General features: G+C 44.3%; 3 protein-coding genes across 3 annotated transcripts in view; 2 read left to right on the forward strand and 1 right to left on the reverse strand.

The window, feature by feature from the left end:
* LOC119660492 (katanin p60 ATPase-containing subunit A-like 1) overlaps window positions 1-8,104 on the reverse strand; it is a 191,349-nt gene extending 183,245 nt beyond the window's left edge. The window contains exon 1 of the mRNA XM_038069083.1: window positions 8,016-8,104. The gene's annotated coding sequence lies outside the window, so the exon portion shown is untranslated. The remainder of the gene's footprint in view (window positions 1-8,015) is intronic.
* LOC119660494 (tubulin alpha-8 chain-like) lies at window positions 1,932-4,004 on the forward strand. The gene is made up of 4 exons (XM_038069084.1): window positions 1,932-2,264; window positions 2,357-2,585; window positions 2,638-3,058; window positions 3,116-4,004. The coding sequence occupies exons 1-4, from the start codon at window positions 2,262-2,264 to the stop codon at window positions 3,825-3,827; spliced, it is 1,365 nt and encodes a 454-aa protein (XP_037925012.1). The 5' UTR covers window positions 1,932-2,261; the 3' UTR covers window positions 3,828-4,004.
* Window positions 8,105-8,258: 154 nt separating the features above from the next.
* LOC119660491 (exocyst complex component 4) lies at window positions 8,259-19,086 on the forward strand. The gene is made up of 10 exons (XM_038069078.1): window positions 8,259-8,323; window positions 8,845-9,182; window positions 12,732-13,485; window positions 13,554-13,678; window positions 13,828-14,079; window positions 14,144-14,545; window positions 16,950-17,382; window positions 17,443-17,622; window positions 17,684-17,890; window positions 17,947-19,086. The coding sequence occupies exons 1-10, from the start codon at window positions 8,267-8,269 to the stop codon at window positions 18,121-18,123; spliced, it is 2,925 nt and encodes a 974-aa protein (XP_037925006.1). The 5' UTR covers window positions 8,259-8,266; the 3' UTR covers window positions 18,124-19,086.
* The last annotated feature ends 600 nt before the right edge of the window (window positions 19,087-19,686 follow it).

The following is a 19,686-nucleotide window of genomic DNA, read 5'->3' on the forward strand; positions in this document are numbered from 1 at the left end:
CGGAGGCGGAGGCCTTATAGAGAAGGACTACTCTGAAATACCAGAAGGTGCGTTCTGTAGAAAAGAATAAATGTCTGGTGTTCAGGAGGCGGCAGGTCCGGCGGCTCAGGATCTCCTGGCAGAAACTATAGTAGACGAGAGAGCGGACATGGTTCAAATCAGCGAACCATATAAAATACCATAATGATACATGCTGGTGAATGGTAAAGTTAAAAATAGGTTGGGCCGTTTGTCGACTCAGAGAGCAGGTGTCTCTCAAGCGCTGCTTTAGATGCCCCGAATTTCGCCATATAGCGTCGAAACATACCGGTGATTGCGATAAGTCAAAAATGTGGAAAAGAAGGCCACATATTCAAGCAGTACAAAGCTGACCCCCTTTGTAAGGGGTAAAAAGGTGTCGACTGCCGCCACGTCGCAAGCAGTAGCAGATGCCCAGTATTTAGGAGGATGCAATGATGATACAAATCAACTTCAACCATTGCAAGGTAGCGCAGGTCCCACACTCATCGACCATCTATGAGAGAAGAGTCGAATAATCAGAAAGCCTTATCGCAAAAATAAGAGTGATACCTCGGCTACAGATGTAAGCGGGAAGGCGGCAATATGGAAATCATGCCATCCAAGAAGAGATCGAGTTTCAAGATGCAAGAAGATTGAGGTAGTCGACCTACGAACACCAGGAACCGTATTTTACTCGAGACTTTTGCAGAGCTGGACTTGGAGCTTGCAAACGCCGGAAATGTAGCAACTTTTCAAGCGACAGTCTTGAACTCAATAGTCGATATGACATATGTGGGTAATGGCGAGGGGAATGGTCCGGTTCGTCAATTATCATTGCATATACTCATAGCGAGCATCAGGTAATTTTCCTGCCGATTGAAAATGGGCCACGCAGTGAAGGTCGTTGGAAAACAGATTCTTATACTTTTGTGGTTCTGGGGACTTTCCGGGCATTGGGATAGCTTTTCGCTGTAGACTAGAAGAAGATTTCCGGGTGATTCCTTGGTAAGGCCGCTTCCTATTCTTCTTTAAAGCCTTCAATGTCCAGGCTTTACCACATGCCCATAATTCAGTCAAATTAGGAACAGTTGATGAAACTTTCCTTGCCGACCGTTCTCAAAAATGACTGCTGTTAATCAGTGACGTCCTGGTGGTCTTACGTAAGTATCCCTCATTTAGATATAACCCTAGGATTCTCTTAGGATACCGATTGTCTTTATGACCACAATCAGAGCGCCGCTATGACAAGGATATCGGCTCCAGTCTATACTCTCTCTTTCTCTCTCTGTGGACATCCCGCTCTGTACCCAGCTTCTGGCTACATTCTTTGACAAAGATCCGCTCCAGCTTTAAGGTTATTTCAAGAGAGTTACTCTTTTCGTCTCCATCATGATTGTTTAGCCGATCCTATGCTCTTGCGTGGATTCCGAAATGGGGTGGTTACGTCCTTGGCAATTTCACGTGAATACCTGTGGACCTGTTGACTTAATCCCACGGTCTTTTTAAGACACGGATTGATTTTGTGACTACAATCAGAGTCCCGCTAAGACAAGCGCAACGGTACCAGTCTATACTGAGTGCATGGCTCAGCATTTACACTAGTGGATGCAAGACCTACCTAAATCTTTACCGAACTAAGAAATACGGCATCCAAATTGAAACACAACTCCACGTTTGAGGTCCGAAGGTCTCTTGTCCGTTCTTCTTAAACCCTCTATCCGAAAGAGGCCACACATAACTAAGAGTTGATAACGATGGCACTTTTACCAGACGGACTATGCCCTAGCTAAAGACTTTTCAGCAATCACACAATCTGTACACCTAATTTTCAACCCTACCAAATACAGTCTCGATAAAATTCCATTCTCCCTCAACGCCCCGTGAACAAAATTTCCCCAAAATCAAGTTCTCCTAGTTTTTCATAATTTTTTCAATGCCAAAACAATTGATCCCATTGTTTAGTACAAAATTGTCGCGATAACACATACTTTAAATGTTCGTCCGAATCTAATGCCAAATTTACTTTCCATTTAATTGAAACTTAAATTAGTTCATTGTTTATGCAGGAAAAATTCAACGTTCGTTTCAGATCATAACATTTCTGCTACGTTTTTCGTTAAACCCCATTGAATAGAAGATCACAAGGTGTGAGAGGATCATACCCTGAAGGATCGAAATTGCGCAATATAATAACTTCCCCCAATTGCCATAAAAATCGTGTGCAAGTTCATAAGTAAAGGATATTTCATTAAATTGTGTTAATGGTGAGTATGGACCTCCTAGGAACTTGGTATATCCTACAGGGGTGTACCGATTTTGGTAACCCCACTTGTCCTGAATTTTGACAACTTTCCAGGGTTTCTCTCAACGTGAAACGATAAGTTTGCACGTCGGCCAGGCTGGAGTCCAAATCGGTAACTCCACGTGGGAGCTTTATTGCCTTGAACATGGCATTAACACTGATGGAACCTTGAAGGAGAGCCCTGGGGATGTCGACGATTGCTACAGTGCCTTCTTTGCTGAGACACACAACGGCAGAATTGTTCCAAGATCGATTTTCATCGATATGGAACCAACAGTTATTGGTAAGGACCTCATCCTTATCAGGAGATACACATATAAGTAACCCCTTTACAGATGAGGTTCGCACTGGCAAATACAAGGAACTCTTCCACCCAGATCAGTTGATCACTGGCAAAGAGGATGCCGCGAATAACTTCGCTCGCGGCTACAATACAATTGGGCGAGATATGATTGAACCCGTGGCAGATCGTATCCGCAAAATGGCTGAGCAATCGAATAGTCTACAAGGATTCTTCCTCTTTCATTCGTTTGGTGGCGGTACAGGTTCAGGTTTCTCGGCTTTGCTCATGGACAAATTGAATGAGAACTTCTCAAAAAAGTGCAAGCTGGAGTTTGTAGTTTATCCGGCCCCAGCTATCTCAACGGCAGTCGTAGAACCTTACAATTCCGTCCTGACGACGCACTGCACATTAGATACAACGGACTGTGCATTTATGGTGGACAATCAAGCGATTTATGATATCTGCAAAAATAAGTGAGTATACACTCTCTTTTTCAGCTAATGTCTTTTGCAACCACTTTTTTTCCGTAGGCTCAATGTCGACCGTCCCAGCTATCCACATCTGAATCGGCTAATCAGCCAAGTTGTATCCAGCATCACGGCATCTCTACGTTTCAACGGAGCTCTGAATGTAGACATGATGGAGTTCCAAACGAACCTTGTTCCCTATCCTCGTATCCACTTTCCGCTCGCTTCCTATGCTCCCGTCATCCCCGTAGAGAAGGCATTCCACGAAGCAATGAGTGTAGCGGACTTAACCTCGCAACTTTTCGAACCAGATAACCAGATGGTAAAGTGTAACCCGAGCGCGGGCAAGTACATGGCTTGCTGTGTCCTCTACAGGGGAGATGTCGTCCCGAAGGATGTGAATAGTGCCATTGCTGCGGTGAAGGCCAAGAACTCTGTCCGATTTGTGGACTGGTGTCCGACTGGATTCAAGGTGGGCATAAACTTCAAGCAACCTTGCGTTGTGCCGGATAGCGACCTGGCGCCCGTTCATCGAGGTGTCTCAATGTTGGCCTCCACAACTGCCATTGCGGAGGCCTGGTGCCGTTTAGATCATAAGTTCGACTTAATGTATGCAAAACGAGCTTTTGTCCATTGGTATGTGGGCGAGGGGATGGAAGCTGATGAGTTTGGAGAGGCGCGGGAGAACTTAGCCGCTCTGGAAAAGGATTATAAAGAAGTAGACGATGATGGGAATTTCACATCTGATATAGATTCAGAACCAGATTTGGGTTAGTTTAAGGTTCCTTTTGATAAAAGTTTAGCAGGCATAGAGAAAGTGGAGGCTGGTATTGGACAAAAGCTCGATGCCTGGTGCTCTGAATCAACGAACCTTTAACTTTTTTGTAAATTGTATCTCGATATGTTTGCCTCTTTTGTTCAACATGAAAAAATAGATTTTTATTACAAATGATGGTGTGAAAATATAATTGTTTGATGACACAAGCTTAGCAAATCGTTTCTGTACTAAGGACGACGAATAAGAAATATTCATAGTTCCAGGCACTCTATCCACAATATTCTGGTCATCGTTCGAAACCTTGGCATCTTCCCCTAAAGCGCACGTAGGTTTTTAGACAAAGTGGGTCGTTCCAGGTTTATGTAAGTCTCAAGTATGGAAAGGCTAGACAGTAGCATATGGGATATAAAGCGATCTCTGTTACTGAGTAGCCTGAAGAACGGAATGGAGTGTGCAGCCTGGAAACTGTACCTTAAGCGAATAATTTACCGTTTGTTCATCACCATACTTCATGCTCTGCAAACGAGGGTAACTTACGATGTTGTGGTTTGGCTTTCTGTCCTAGTTTACTGACTAACAGCATTCGGTGAGTGGTTCTGAGATTGTTCTGGACGCTAGGGCACTCCTGATCCACAAAGTCAATTGGCTCCTTATCCCATGGGCCATAGCAGCACTGTTGAAAAGAGCTGGTTTGCTTGAGATCCCTTTGCTCAAAAGCTTGCCCAGAGGTTTCTAATACCATAAATGGCTCCCGATTGAATTGTGAAGAACCTGAGCAGAAACTTAAATTTTCTACAGGTTTCCTAGGGAAGCGACATATCACCTACTCAGCCCTCAATCGCCACCACCAAAGAAGTGTACTTAGAGACAAATACACTGAGAGCGAGGCGGCAGACGGACTAGCGGTGTCCACTTTGGAAACCGCTTTCATCGAACTGGACGTAGCGAGTACTCCTACCCTGAAACCATCGAAGTCGGGGGTCCCCCAAGGAACAGGGGACGACAAAAATGTCGGTCCAGATCAAGAGCCAGTATCAGAAAGCCTTCCATACTCTGCGCAAAATTGCAAAGAATAAGGAGGGTATACTATCGACGAGAGGGACAAAAATTACCTCAAGAGGAAACTTCAGATGGCGAAAACTGCCACCTTGAAATATAATCGACATCAGTATGAGGTGCCAAAGTGACACCGAAGGTGTAGACCAGATTTGAGACTAGGTTATCGGAGATGGTCATTGGATAGCAAGGGCGAACAGGGAGATTCCCTGCTTTTGTTCCCCCTAAGCCGTCCGTACATTCTACGTCAAAGCATACGAGGACCAATTCCCTAAGGACTTTCTCGGTTCGTGTGAGTGAAGCCCTCTACAAACGAAACATTGCACATGCGCATGTCAGCGTACTCGAACATCGCTGATAATGGGGAAGCTGGTAGGCTGGCTCGCCAAGAGTCTGTTTCTACAATGGTGAGACCAGAGCCAGCTTTTGGCTTTCGACGATTCAGTGTCAAGTCTTTTATGAAGGGTGAAATTGCAAGGATTCACACAACCGAATAGAGAAATTTGAACTCCTGTCGGCAGGCAAAAGGATCTATGAAAAACGGCCCCCTTAAGAAGAGGGACATGGAAACCCTAATAGGAGTTTTACCGGGACACTGTTCCTTAAACTACCACATGGACAAATTTGGGTGGTGGTTTCGGTTGTATGCAGCCAATGTGAGGAAGAGGAGGAGACGGCCTTGCACTTCATATACAGTTGTCCGGCCTCCTCAGATCTCAAATGAAGATATCACGGTACGGTTTTCTTCAACAAAGAATCTGTGCACTCTCTGGCTCTGCATGACGGTCTCATATTAGCAAAAACCTGCGAAATACGCAGGCGGGGTACCATTGAACAGGCGATTTCCGATGATAGTACAATGGCCTAATAAAAGGCCTAACTGATTGGAGCCCCGGTTCTCCCCACTGAACTAAACTAACTTGTCCTATACGACGAAATCGCTAGATAATCAGTGATTCGCAACTGGTTGCCAAAGATCCGCATGGATACGAGCAAGCTCGTCCAATTTTTGCATTTTCAAAACACCAGGATCCCCATGGACGACAGGGTGGTCAAGCAGGAGGAACCCCAGCCAATCTTTTCCACTCCGCATCAATGGAGAGTGGCTACAGGTACTAAAAATGCGCCGCAGGGCCATGATGTCATCGGGCCCCCATGAAGACGAAAGGAAGACGGGAGTCACTCGTCGCGTAGATGAGAGAATAAATTCGGGGCTAATCCTTCCGAGTCGATTCCTCTGCGCGTTATTTTTTGCGATTTTGTCACCACCCTGGTTAGGCGATTAGGCAGTTTATTTCCTTTAAGAAAGAAATTTTCGGTGGTATAAGCCCGCCTCGAGAGTTCACGTATCTTCTAGCTTACCCTGTGTTGGTTTAGTTGTCCGACTATTGAGTTAAAACCCCGGCCCTCATCTCGACGAACTGCTAGCATTCGGGTTAGTTCCAGCATGTGCCGTCTGATTCAATAATGGGGGTAAGTTTGGTTGGTTGACAGCCTTGGTGACTATGTTGGTGGCAATGTGATACAAACCGTGCTCTCTTCGTAACAGATGAGTACATTACAGAAATATCTTCTAACTGCCTTCCTCCATATACATTATATTAGTACCAAAATCATCAAAAAGGTAATAACCAAATTAGGATTGGAAGGCGCCATCTCTCTAGTGTTTTGGTTAACAGTGATGGACGAAATTCTACCCATATTGTACTGGAGTGGGCAGAAGGTGGTGACCTTTATCGACGACTCGGTAATATTGGTGTCAGAGACGGTTCGAAACAATTGAGGGTAGCTCAAGTAGGAAAGGCGAACCGTGTATAGTAGCAGGTATTGGCACGCGCTCCTCTGTATATAGAGGAGAATGAGCATGAATTGGCCAAACTGAATTCTGCTCTTCATCGCCCTCGGTGGGCCTAGTCGGCATCCCGCTGGCAACTATCAAGGGTGAAATCTACTCGCATTATTTAGTAGCCGCTGACTTCAGATGGCCAATCCGGGAGACTTTGGTCCTCGCCCCTCTCGTTCATGTCGCCAGACTTGGCACCCTACAATTTGCATTGTCAAAGTTACGGAGAGGAGCGAAAAATATTCAAGCGCTTCCTTTGCGATTGTGCAATCCTAACTGACTAGGCTGACCCTGACCAATGTGCGAAGCCAGGGGTAGAAAAAGAAGACGAGGCAGACCTTGCCTAAGATGGAGCGATGCGTTGGTCAGGACGCCAGACAGCTTTTAGGGATATCGAATTGGTGGACTTCGGCGCAAAACCGGGATGTCTGGAGTTCCTTATTAAGGCAGGCCTAGACCGGATACCGGTTGTTGCGCCGTTGATGATGATGAATCCTAACTAATCCCGGACTACGGACACTGGGTAAACAATTTTTTGGGGACCACGAAGAGATCTCTAGTTGTAAATTGGAGGAGCCGCTACCCTTCGCGAATGCAACGGACTCTGGGTTCTGCTCCCCATGCTATTCCTACAGCAGGCATGGTCTTAGTACTTTGTGGTCTAAAAAGGTAGCAGCACAGCGGCCATTGAGCTCCACAGAGCTGACTGATACCTACTTATCATGTCGAGCTGGAAGTTGGGCGGACGTGGGTGCAAGATGTGGTAACAAAATGGGCTATCGAATATTTAAGGAGGATGAGCGGCGACTAGATGAGCTTCAAGGGGCACAAAGAATATGCCTGGCAACCACCCAACCTCGTAATGCGACCTAATACATTCGGTCAAAGATGCTTACAAGCTCTGACCACCGAAAGAAGATAGATCCAATTTACTTAGAGTTTTGATGGTTTACAGCCCATTTAGGACAATGTCAGCGGAAGTAGCGTTGGCAGCAGTAGGCATATTCCTAACTAACTTATCTACGCGAGGAATGCACCTGAACCGCTGCGAACAGCTGGAATGTTCCCATCGGCAAACAGAATTTTCAAAATCTTGATCCATTTTTTATTTACAAAGCTGGATTCATTCGGTTCTTGCGCCTATTTTTCCGTATCCAAGATGGCTCCTGCCAGTCTGGCGGTAAAGATGAGGAATGCAGCGGAAATGCAGAAGCGGATTTTCCTTCAGTTGTTTCACATTTGAGAAGTTGAAGGGTCATAATTTGTTCAATTTCTAAGCAAGTTACCTTCCATAATCATTCCGTGGTCAGTTAAACAACACACACACACACTTCACAACACTATTTACCCGGCACCAAGTAATATTACTAACAATTCCGAGCGTCCACTGCACCAACTGATCGTGACGCTGAACTAAACACCGATTCCACTCGCTTTTGAGTCATTCTTCCATACATTCCGCCCCTCAAATGCAAAACCACTCAACCGCAAGATGTCACCCTCCTACCAGCGATGACATGCATGTCAAACATCAAAAATGGCTACGCCACCTCCTACAAAACCTCCGCGCGGTGTAAAATACGGAAAAGAAGAGGTAAGCCCACGGCTCAGTTCCCGAAATCCAGTGAAAAAAGGTTCCTGAATCCTCGCTGCATTGTCAAAATCGATCTGCCCGCTCGTATCATTCCAAACGGAGGCGAAACATCAATTGGAAAATCGACTTGTCAGTGCCGCGACGAAATGTCAGATGCGATGACAGGGCCGCAATTCGGGCCGACCCGTTGTTTATTATTGGACACAAACGAACGAAAGTAATTTGTGCAATTGCGCGATTTAATTAGTTGGTGTGTCGCCACAGCGCGCGATAATATTATTTATCAGCGCAACGGGCTGGGAGTAAATCCGCATCGTGCGATGATGTAATTCCGTTCTTGCCGTCGCCGCGATTCTAGTTCTAAGATTTCATTATCGCAAGTGCAGTCGTCGCGTTTCTTATCGAATCTCAAGCACCGTCGCGTATTTATCTCGGCCGCGGTGTCAGGAGCTCGATATCCACTATTCAGGGACTTTGCCTTCACTTAGCGCACAATGAGTCAAATTGCGAATCTCTTGCAGATAGGATGTGGTCCACTGGTCACCGTGATCAAGACGCTGGGCTTCAGCGAAACGAACGAGGAACGGCAAAAGGAGAAGCAGAAGATCGAGAAGGAGTACAAGAAATCCGATCAGCGACTGAACGAGTTGGTCTCGAAACATGACGGGGAGCTGACTAGGGTCCTGCCGCTATTCAGCCAGGTATCGGCACACATTGGGACGAGCCGCGAGAAGATCCATGCCGTCAAGGAGAATTTGGTGGCCTGCAAGCAACTTTTGCACTGTCGACGGGAGGAACTGAGATCTTTGTGGACTGACGCACTACAACAGAAACTGGCGTTGGAAATGCTGGAGCAAATGTAAGTTTTCTCTGCTTTAATCATTTCGATGGGGGTGAGAACTACGTGAGATGGAATGGATTCGTCTTGCGTCATTTTATATAGTTTTCGCTTGGTCGAATGTAATTTCAGCGTTCGAGAGCTGGCAATTATTTTGACCACTCTCTCGATTGTGTTGAAGAGGCAGAATAAGCATTAAGCCAGCGCTGCCGATTTGGGTTTATGTTCGTTTCATAATCGTCCCTGGACCTTTTGGGCCATCCACCAGGTGCAGTTTAACCATCCAATCATGTCCGAAGGGAGCTTAACGTAGTCTTCCAATCGTTGCCTGTTTGTGCTCCAAAATAATGAAGTCACAGGACAATGAATCAATGGCGTAGGGGTATGGTTAGGGACAGTCCTTCTTTCCCCCAATTTTGCACAATTTAGAGCTGCACTGTAGCGCCAAGCCTTGTACTAATCATTTTTCGATTTCTCGTATCAAGTTCTGGGGCTATTAGTCACCTATTTCTGCTGCTTTGTTATCTTGAACAACTATAATCTTCGGTCTTACTGGCCTCGTCATCCAATATCGTTTTTTTGATGCAACAAAGAGATAATATCCAGTGATGTTATTGATAAAGCGAACACGTGCAACTAAAAGGAGATTTGCTTCTTATGCAGGGACCATGGCGCGTCTGATGAGAACATTGCGGGCTAGGGGCAATGTCTAGCCTTCAGAGCAGAAATAGAAAGAGCTATGACGCGTTCCAAATGATTCGCATCCTAAACATCAATATGCACCGGAGTGCAACGCTCACGAGTTGCTGGCGCAGCACGTTGCAGAGAACAAACTTGAGCAGTATCGAAATAAGGACCCAGCTTCATGGACCCTAACATCAGATACCGCTGGTATCTCGGTTCGGGACAGTATCCACCTTAGGGTCCTTGCCCAAGGTCGAAGGGATGGCTTTGTCTGGATTTGGGATGACGTTTTTTAGTTTCTATCTAACACCGAATGAGACAATGCCGGAATTACGACGCAGGGTTGATGCTCTGGAGACAGAAGGGCGGATCCTGGTCGGGGGTGACTTCAATGCCAGAGCACTTGAATGGGGCATGTCTCACCCAGACTCCAGAAGAAAAGGAATTCTCGAAATGGCGACGAGAATAGGACTTGTAGTTTTAGACATCGGATCCACCCCAACGTTCCAACGCCCAGGCTGCTCGCAGTCACTGGTGAACAGATGGCGAGGTCTGTAAGACTTCTCGGTAAGAAACCATCAATATATTGGCATCGAAGTGATGAGCGCCACCCCGGCGCTCTTTCTATGTATGGAACATCACGAAGGTGAACACGGGGAGGTTTGTCGAAATTCTTGGAATATGTGGGGCCGCGCTGGAGGGTGCTCCTGGAGGTGGTCGCGCTGCACATGACACTGTCGTAAATTCAGTTATGAACCTGATAACGACGGCCTGCGGAGCTTCCATGCTCAGGAGGGCATCGAGACATGGCAAACCTTCTATGTATTGGTGGACGGCGGAAAGTGGAGAGCTACGGTGTACTACAGACTCCGTCGCTTGATACAACGTCCAAACGGCCGGAAGGAGACATGTACCATAATGCCAGAGTACAGATCCGAGACTCCGCAGCACAATAAACAGGAACAAACCTCGCTCCTGGCAGAATCTGGTCGACGAGGTGAGTGGGGACCTGGAGAACTCGGTTACAAATGGGGGCTCTGCGGAAACCCTGTGCACTTAAGGCCGAGCAGATGGACCGCATTGTACGGGCACTATTCCCTGCGTATCCCGTACGGGATGATAACGTTGGCGTGGAGAGCGTCCAGGAGTGCCCACTTTTCTTTATAAAAGAGTTGGAACACGCAGTTCTCTCTTTGAAAAACAAGGCGCTAAGACCCGATGGTATTCCAGGAGAGGTAGGTTGTGTTCCAACATCGGTCAGACCTGCTGCTTGCCTGAAAGAAAGCATTTACCCTTCTCGTTGGAAAGTGGCAATGTTTGTGCTGATCTCCAAAACGAAAACCGACTTGAATTGCCGTATTCATATCACCTACTTTGTATCCTAGACACTGCTTGAAAAATGATCGCGAAGCTCATCAGAAGACTCGCTGAAGTGATACCCGCTGCCAGAAACTTATCCCTAAGGCAGTTCGATCTGTTTGAGCAAATCAAAGCAGCAGCGAACAAAGCTGCAGTTTAAGTTTCGGCCTACGTCTAGCAAGCGACGTCTCCTGATGAGTTCAACACAGTCTGCCCTGCTCTAGGGCGCAGAAGTATGCGCTGATACTCTTGGCAAGGAAGAATGTCGTAAGAGTCTCGTGCAAGCACAGTCTAGTCTCCATGATTTTACATGGGTACCTGTCCCGGGGACTTAATCCCACGGTCTTCTTAAGATACGGATTGATTTTGTGACCACAATCAGAGCCCCGCCGTGACAAACTACAACGATATCAGTCTATACCGCGGTGTGTGCATGGCACTCGGTACAGACTGAAATGCAACACCACGTCGAGGGCCAAAGGTCTCTGTTCGTTTGAACATAAAAACAACCGCGCATTTCTGAGCTTTCTTCTCACCACGTAAGGTAAGGTCCACTTTGGTAAGAATATCATCATCCCCAATAGCGCTTTAGTATGGAGGCATACCTGAAAGAGTTTGGAATTTTGTCAGGACAGGAATTCTATAGGATTGTATAAGACAGATAGGGCATTGGAGGTGACATGATTGTTTTTGATGAAGGCATAGAGATAAAGGTTGCTAACTTTGCCGTTTAGATTTTTCCTTTCCGCCAGCAATGTTTTTCTGAAGGAGGTAGGGGACTCATTAGCTTTTGCGAAGATGACATGCGTCTGGGTGGGCCTGATGGAGCCAAGACAGCGTCTCAGGAAAGCAGCTGTGAGGAATTCAATCTTCTTCTAGAGATACCTGGGAGTGAAAATTGAAGAGAAGACATAGTCCAAAACCGGAGCTGACAGTCCCTCTAAATAATTCGAGGGTCTCTCTCGGATGTGGACTCCAGCTGGCTCGTGGTCACTCTCTTGGTTATAACCGAGATGGAATCAATGCGCTCCTTCACTGAAGGGAAGGCCGTGATGGTTCTTAATGTTCAGTCTAAATACAGCCGTCCGGGAATGGGAAAATGCAATCGTTCAGGATTTTTCGAGGTTGACAAACAGTTTCCATTGGTTTATGAAGAGTTCGTCCTGTCGGCGAAATATGTCTCCCACTTCCTCCCTAGAATCTCCGGAGGTGATGATGAGAAAGCCACCAACATATTAAAAAATCTCCACTTTATCGGAGCACTCCTTTGGGAGGGAGTTATTGAAAAGTACCGGACAAAGGATGCACCCTTAAGAAAGGCCATTGTTTTGTCTGGCTGTCCATTCGTCTGTCTGTCACATCCATTTTTTCCGAAACGGTTACTTCTATTGATATGAAATTTGGTGAGAAGGCGAGAACTGTGAATCCCATCGAATGCAGTCAATCTTCCAATGTTCACTACTATCAAAATTGACCAAAAATTACATTGTTAAGATACAATATTAATGCATTTTTTAACATTTTCAGTAATGAACTACGGAAAATCCCTCAAGTGATCACCTCATTCACAAACAAGCGTCACTACTTGCACGCAACGAAAGCTCTCACGCAAGCAATAAGTCTTGGCAATGGGCCACTACGTGAGATTGAAGGCCTCAAGGACCTTCGCACCGACTTGGAAACAAGAAAAACTCAACTCTACAATAAACTCATCGACGAACTAAATCGACATCTATACCAAAACTCAACAGGAGAAATCCTCAACAATTTCCAACGACAGAATTCCACTCGTGGAAGTAACCACTTTCAACGTGACTTTCTACGACGCTCAACAGATCGTGCCGAAGCCAATGCACGTATAAAACAGGCTCTCGTTGAAATGTCACAAGGATTCGATTTGAATAAATCCGAGGTTATTGATGAGAGTGATCTTATTGATCCGGAATTGAGCGCGACGTATTTCATTGGGATCATAGTTGAGTGTTTTGCAATGTTGGATAAAGTGCCTGATTCAATTGAAACGATAAAAGTTAGGATTCAGCCGGAACTGTTGAAGATTGTAGCGAGTACAACGCAACAGATGAGTGCCATCGACTTGTCGCATAGCGAGCAGCAACAACATCCTTTGCTGGCGTTGCTGGATGTTTTGTTTAAGCAATTCAAATTGATTGCGAAGTCACACAATTTGCTATTGAAGAATTATTTGAATGTGGTACATCGGTATCAGTTGTGTTCGGGATCTTATGATATTTCAGATTTTTGGACTCAAGCGCAGGCTGTTGTAAGTATCTTTGTGGCCTCTTAAAAGTTGAGGAAGATATTGAAACTGATGAATATGGTCTTATTCAGCTCCAATTGTTGTTGACTGATTATTTGGATATACAAAATGCAACTGCCGAGGAAACAAATCGGAGTAATTTCAGCGAGCCTACGGTCAACATAAACAGTTTCTTCAGCCGCCGAAAAGTTCAGAGGTAATGACAGAAAATTCCTTTCCTTAGTTAATTGTAAATTAGACAGGATAAAGAAATTCGTGCATTTCACGTAACCGTTTGTTACATCTGCACCTTATCCGAATTGTTAGCGCTAACAACTGAATGTGTGCCTTTTTCCCTATTTCCAGCAAGAAAACTCTCTTCCGATTCGATAAATCCTCTCATATTGTTCCACATGACGAAACTACAGTCAAAGAACATCGAAGAAACCTCTCAGATGTATCAAACGACGAGAACCTCTTGAATACTTCCACTGGCGAAAGAAAGAAACGCGAAAAGATTCTTATTTGCGAGCCAGATCCTGCGCTTATCCGTAAAGTCTATGTTCCAATTATGTCCTACATTAATGAGATTGAAGGTTTCATCAAATGCAAATCTGGGTAAAATCCTCTCAAATAGATAACGACAAGGATTCCGAGCCTAACACTTCCTTTCATTCCACAGTCAACAATCCAGTCTAAATGCATTTTTGACAAACTACGTAAAGGAAAGCTTCCTATCTAAAGGCCATAATCGCAATCTCCAGCTTACAATTGATTCCTTGTCGAAAAATCATGATGCATGGCGAACAATTATTACTCCGGAGGATATGAAGGATTTGAATTTGTCACGTCCTTTGCTACAGTCGACTGTTATGGTGGAGCGGCAGCTGGCGGAAACAAAGACATTGATTCAAGATTTACCACATTATTCGGATGAATTGTTGAAAATGGTGTGTGCATTGTTGAAGACGTACAGGGAAACATGTCAGGCTGCGTATCGTGGAATTGTGCAGCCAGATGCAGAGGATAAGCGGATTTATAGTGTAGCGTGGCTGAAGGATGATGATATCAACAGGTTTTTGAAGTAAGTATTTCTGGAATTTTTAGTCTATATGCCTAGATTTCTGACGTTAGTTAAGTAAATTTTAATGTTGATAATTAAGAAATACAATTGGGAGCCGAATTATAACAATCCAGAGAAGAGTCGCCATAATCGGCTTTGATGCCGAAAAGAAATTATGATTTGTGAGCGAGTACTCGATATTTTATGATGAAGAGAACGGAGCCTTTCGCTGAAGATTTGAAGATATTCCGTTCTTTGTTCCGCTATAGCTCTTAGATGTTAATATATTCAAACCAAGAGCGGATCCTCTTGAAGTGGAAACCACTTTATTTCGTGTCAGTTGGGCTTGAATTTGTCCTTTCATACATTGGAAAACTACTTTGCCTACTTGAACATAAGGAAACATACATAAACTCCCTTCTTTCTGGGATCTTAATAAAGATTCTTTTTTTTTCACGCCACATAAAAAGTTTTCTTTATAACTGTGCATAATTCTGGGAATAATTTGGGTTGGGTTGGGTGAGATATTGAGCGACGGTATCGAGCTGTTTGAGAGGAATTTTAGTGGTTGCGAAATGATTAATAGCCTTAGCCCTTTGCCGTTTAGAAATGTGTCGAAGGGTTCTTTTCATCTCAAATTATTCACTATATTGTAAAAGAAATTGACCAACAGACTTGGTTTAACCATCGGCAAACTGACGATCAAAAAGCTCGTTAACTACTTGCCACCTTTGCTGTTTGTTACATCCTTTGTTTACGTTTTGTTAGAGAGAAGAGATATGGCCCTATGTAGCCGAGAATTATTCCCATCCTTTTTTGGTGGCTACCAGGAAAAAAAATGAGCATAGTCAAGGACGTCATCCCCCAATTGAATTTCCAAAGATCATGTCGCATGGAGGAGGGAGGGTTCATTTAGTTCTGTGAACATAATCGAGCGTTGGTACATACATTCTGGACTAATATCGCGATTATACTGAGGGATTTTGAAGGGTTTGAGGAAGAAAGATGAGTTTTGATAAGTCTTGGGTAGCGTAGCGTGTCCCACCAACACATGTGTGGTATCCAAGTATGCCGCAAAGACCTCCCAATTTATTGGAGGACAGTTCCCCAGTTACCGGGGAGTTTGAAGTGCGTTCCGAATCCAGCAGGTCTCTAAAGGGAACGAACGGACGATTGCTTCGGCTTAGGAGGAATCTTTAGCGAACGCATGCCTCGGGGTTGAAGAGCGGTCCAGGCATGCTTCGTATTCGCTCAACGGTGGAGTTGGACTCGAGGTGGCTGTAGTGTTACAATAACTCAACCTGCTAGAGTTCCACCCCCGGTGATGATTTCGTAAGGGCACACCCTTCGAGAAATCTTCCATCTTGCTTCGCTAGAAAAGCGCCGCCTCTTCGGAGGGGAAATTTGGCCGAAATGGTTAGGCATTCTCAAGGCGAGCGCAGTAGGCCCAAGTTCTCTGCTCCTTTTGCCTCAGATGTCGGTGAGATGCGGCTTATGACCTTCCCATCCTACTTCGACGCTTCCTTGCCAAAATATGTCGAATCGTTTATTACCAATACTCATTCCACTTTCCTCCTAAGCTACTTGTCCTTGCAACCATCTGTCAGGTTTTTCGTGATGAGGTATACGTACCTAAATCATTATTTGTGACCTGCAACTCTGAAGTTTTTGGTATGACAAGCAGGGAATGCTTTGAGTGAATTCTAAATCCCAATTCTAAGGAGAGTTATTATTTCAGTGGCGACTATTAGCATAGTCAAGTTTTATCTCGCTTGTACTCTGAGATGTCTAGGTATAACGCGACTGTTCATCTTTTCCTCCTCTCTCTATGGGAACGAAAACGAATATTCAAACCTTTCACAATGTTACTCCAAAACCACGTGCACTGGAAACTAAAACACTTCCACTCCACAACATCCGACACAACATGAGGGACCTCGAAAGGTATATGCAAGTACCTAAAACAGACCCTCTCAACGACACAGCCTACAGACGACTCCTTAATTTGCTACTCATGAGAAAAAATCGGTTACGGAACTTAAAACTAATTGGACCATCACTTGCCATATCACCAAACGGGCATAACCTACCCGCGATTAACGACGTCCTTTCCTAGCTTCGCTTGGTGTCGGGTTTGCATCAGTTCCTACCTCTACCGAATCGACCACAATATCCACAAGAGCAACTCCATGACGTTGAGCATATCCTCAATTTCCCAACAAATTCCTATTCACCTTCCTCCGAGAAATTATGGGACGATTCAATCGAGGATGCTGCTTTCGTGGATTCGATATTAAGACACAAGGAGGGACCCCTAAAATTAAATTCAATAGAGACATACAACTCTTAGCAAACCAGATTATGTTCATCCAAGTTTTTACTTTCAGCACAGATCTGTTCATTAGTGTCTACTTCTCATTTCCAGGACCCTTCCAAATTGGACTGACCTAAAAAATTCCAGTGCCCGTGCGAAAACTTCCCTACGTAAACTCCACAAAAGCGGCTACGAGCAATCGGAAGAGGAGAGTCCACTTCAAATTCAACAACGTAACATTCGAGAGGCTGAAATGCTGACCAGCAATTTAGGCGAGGGTGGAATATCACAACAGGAAATACTCTCTGACATTGGTGTACTTAAGGAACTTGCCACACTTCAGGAAAGCATGGAATGGTTTTCATCAAGAATCTCAGAATTCGCCAATGATCTACGTCGACCAATTTTGAATGGAATGAATGTGAATTCGGGTGGGGAGTATGGATCTGTGACTATTAAGGATGGAACAATTAAAGTTCTGACAAATTTAGCTTTAGAATTTGATGAGCTAGCGAATACGTGTTTGTTAGTGTTGCATTTAGAGGTGAGTTTGTTAGTTAAGAACCCTTTGGGGGCTGGCGTATGAGCATGGTTGCAATTTCAGGTGCGTGTACAATGTTTCCACTACCTTCGAGGCTCAAATTCGAAGGAGAGATCGAATAGCTTTATGTCGAGTAAGGATGCAGATAGTTTAGAACCGGATGCCAGTGTTCAGAAATTGACCAAAGTTTTGTCCGAAATGGATGAGGCGTTCACGTCAGCCTTGCATCCGCGAAAGACGAGGGTGAGTATTGTTCGGGATTTTGTAAGACATTCGATAGTAACCGGTTTCTCTCCATTTTCAGTACATATTTGAGGGTCTTGCTCATTTAGGCGCTCGTATACTAATCCAGGCTTCCAATTCCATGGAGACAATAGACGAAGCAAATATTCAGAGAATGTGCCGGAACGCATTGGCATTACAGCAGACTCTTAGTAGTATAACAGCAACACGGGAGGTAGCGCTAGATCAAGCTCGTAATTTCTACGAACTTCTATGCATGAATCCAGATGTGAGTTAATTTTGTTCTCCTGTAAGGCTTAGTCCCTTATAATCTGTAATTTTCAGGAAATTCTCACAAGTATTATCGAAAAAGGCAGTCAATTTTCCGAAATGCAATATTTAAATGCTTTACAATTATCGGCCAAGGCTCGTGGAATAAGCGATCTGAACAGTCTAGCATCGTTTCAACAGAAGCTCTCTGATATTTTAGGTGCTAAGCCGACAGCAGGTGTCGTTGTTTGATGATCGAAATTGATAGCGTTTTATAAAGTTTCATTTCGATTGTCTCATCTTATGGTGTCGCTTTTGATTTCGCTTTAAATGTTCAAAACGGAAAGAGGAAAACATGTGGGTGATGTGTCTTGGAAAGTAAGTTAGAGGAAGAACGCCTTATTTGTGTTCAGAACATATTTTTTTAGGAGAAATTCTAAATTGCGACGTATCCAGCAATTTAGTCTGAAAATTCAAGAGAAATTTAATCACGAGAGGAGATTTTATTAAAGTAATTGTAAGATTTGCACTGAATGGGTTTAGTCATTGTGGAGGGGACCCAAATTTGATCGCAACTTGAAACTCGTGTTGGTCACGGCTCCTTTTTGAAATTGGGCCTGAAAAAATCTTCCACCAATGCTTAATAGGACAAAAACTTACGGAGGTGTAACACCAGAACTAACCGGAGATAAATTTCGAAGTGTGGAAACCTTTACGATGTCAAAACCCTTTCCCTAAAAACTCACTCATCACTAAACAGGTTTTAAAGGCTCACGGCAAGCCGCTAGAATTGGCTTAAAAAACACAAATATTCCAAAGTTTGGTGGGGATGTTTTGAAGTTGTTGGAATGCATAACGTATGTAAGCAATCATCAGTTGAAATTGAAGTTTTCTATGAACGAGTATAATCCATGCACTCTTGAGATGCGCATCATCTTGAGAATGATCATTTACGCTATAACCAACTATGTTTAGGAGAACGATCCAATATTAGAGCTATTATTATATAATTTGCGCGCATTGTTTTTTACTATGTATATAATACAGTGTAGAGTTAAATATAGAACGGTACAATATATATCTAATTAGTAACGAACGAGAATGAAATTATACGAGAGTAATGTTGTTTGTATATAGCCGAAAAATGCAAGTATATTATTACTATTGATTAAAAACACTAGAAAAATAACATAATAAATTATTTATGGTTACAAATTTTGATTTTTTTATTCTATTGTGCTCCTGAATTTAGAGGAGGCACTTGACCGTGTGCCACACAAACCCATCTGGGCAACAGCTAGTGCTGAAGAGCTCGTGCGCTCTACCGCAATCGGTAGAGTAAAATTCAAAGTGTGGCAATTGCACCACTCCTCTTTGTTCTTGCCACGGACACTGTCACGTGGAACAGCAAGTTGAACGAATTGATCTCGAGAGGCCAATGGTCGCCTCACGCAACACAGTTTCAGATTGAATCTGAATGAAACAGGTAAAGCTGCCTTCCACAACTGGCGCTCTTTGCCATCGACCGACGCATAATCGAACTTCTCAAATCCAAAATCTATCCCATTGTCATTTCCCTGCCGCGCCCTATGATTTCAAGTGCTAGCCAACTGTCAAAGACAATGAACGATGCCTCACGGTAAAAAAGAGATGAATCAGTGATGTAACGCACTATGAGCATATCCGCAACCGATATGGCTTTGCCCACATTGTAGAAAAATTGTAGAAATGTCTGCGATAGTATTGGTCATGCAATTCGCGCTAACGATAACTCACTCGCTAAGATTAGCCTTAGCATTGAAGTCGATAAAAAAC

The sequence above is a fragment of the Hermetia illucens genome, chromosome 6 (genome assembly GCF_905115235.1).
Source record: "Hermetia illucens chromosome 6, iHerIll2.2.curated.20191125, whole genome shotgun sequence".
Lineage (NCBI taxonomy): Eukaryota > Metazoa > Arthropoda > Insecta > Diptera > Stratiomyidae > Hermetia > Hermetia illucens.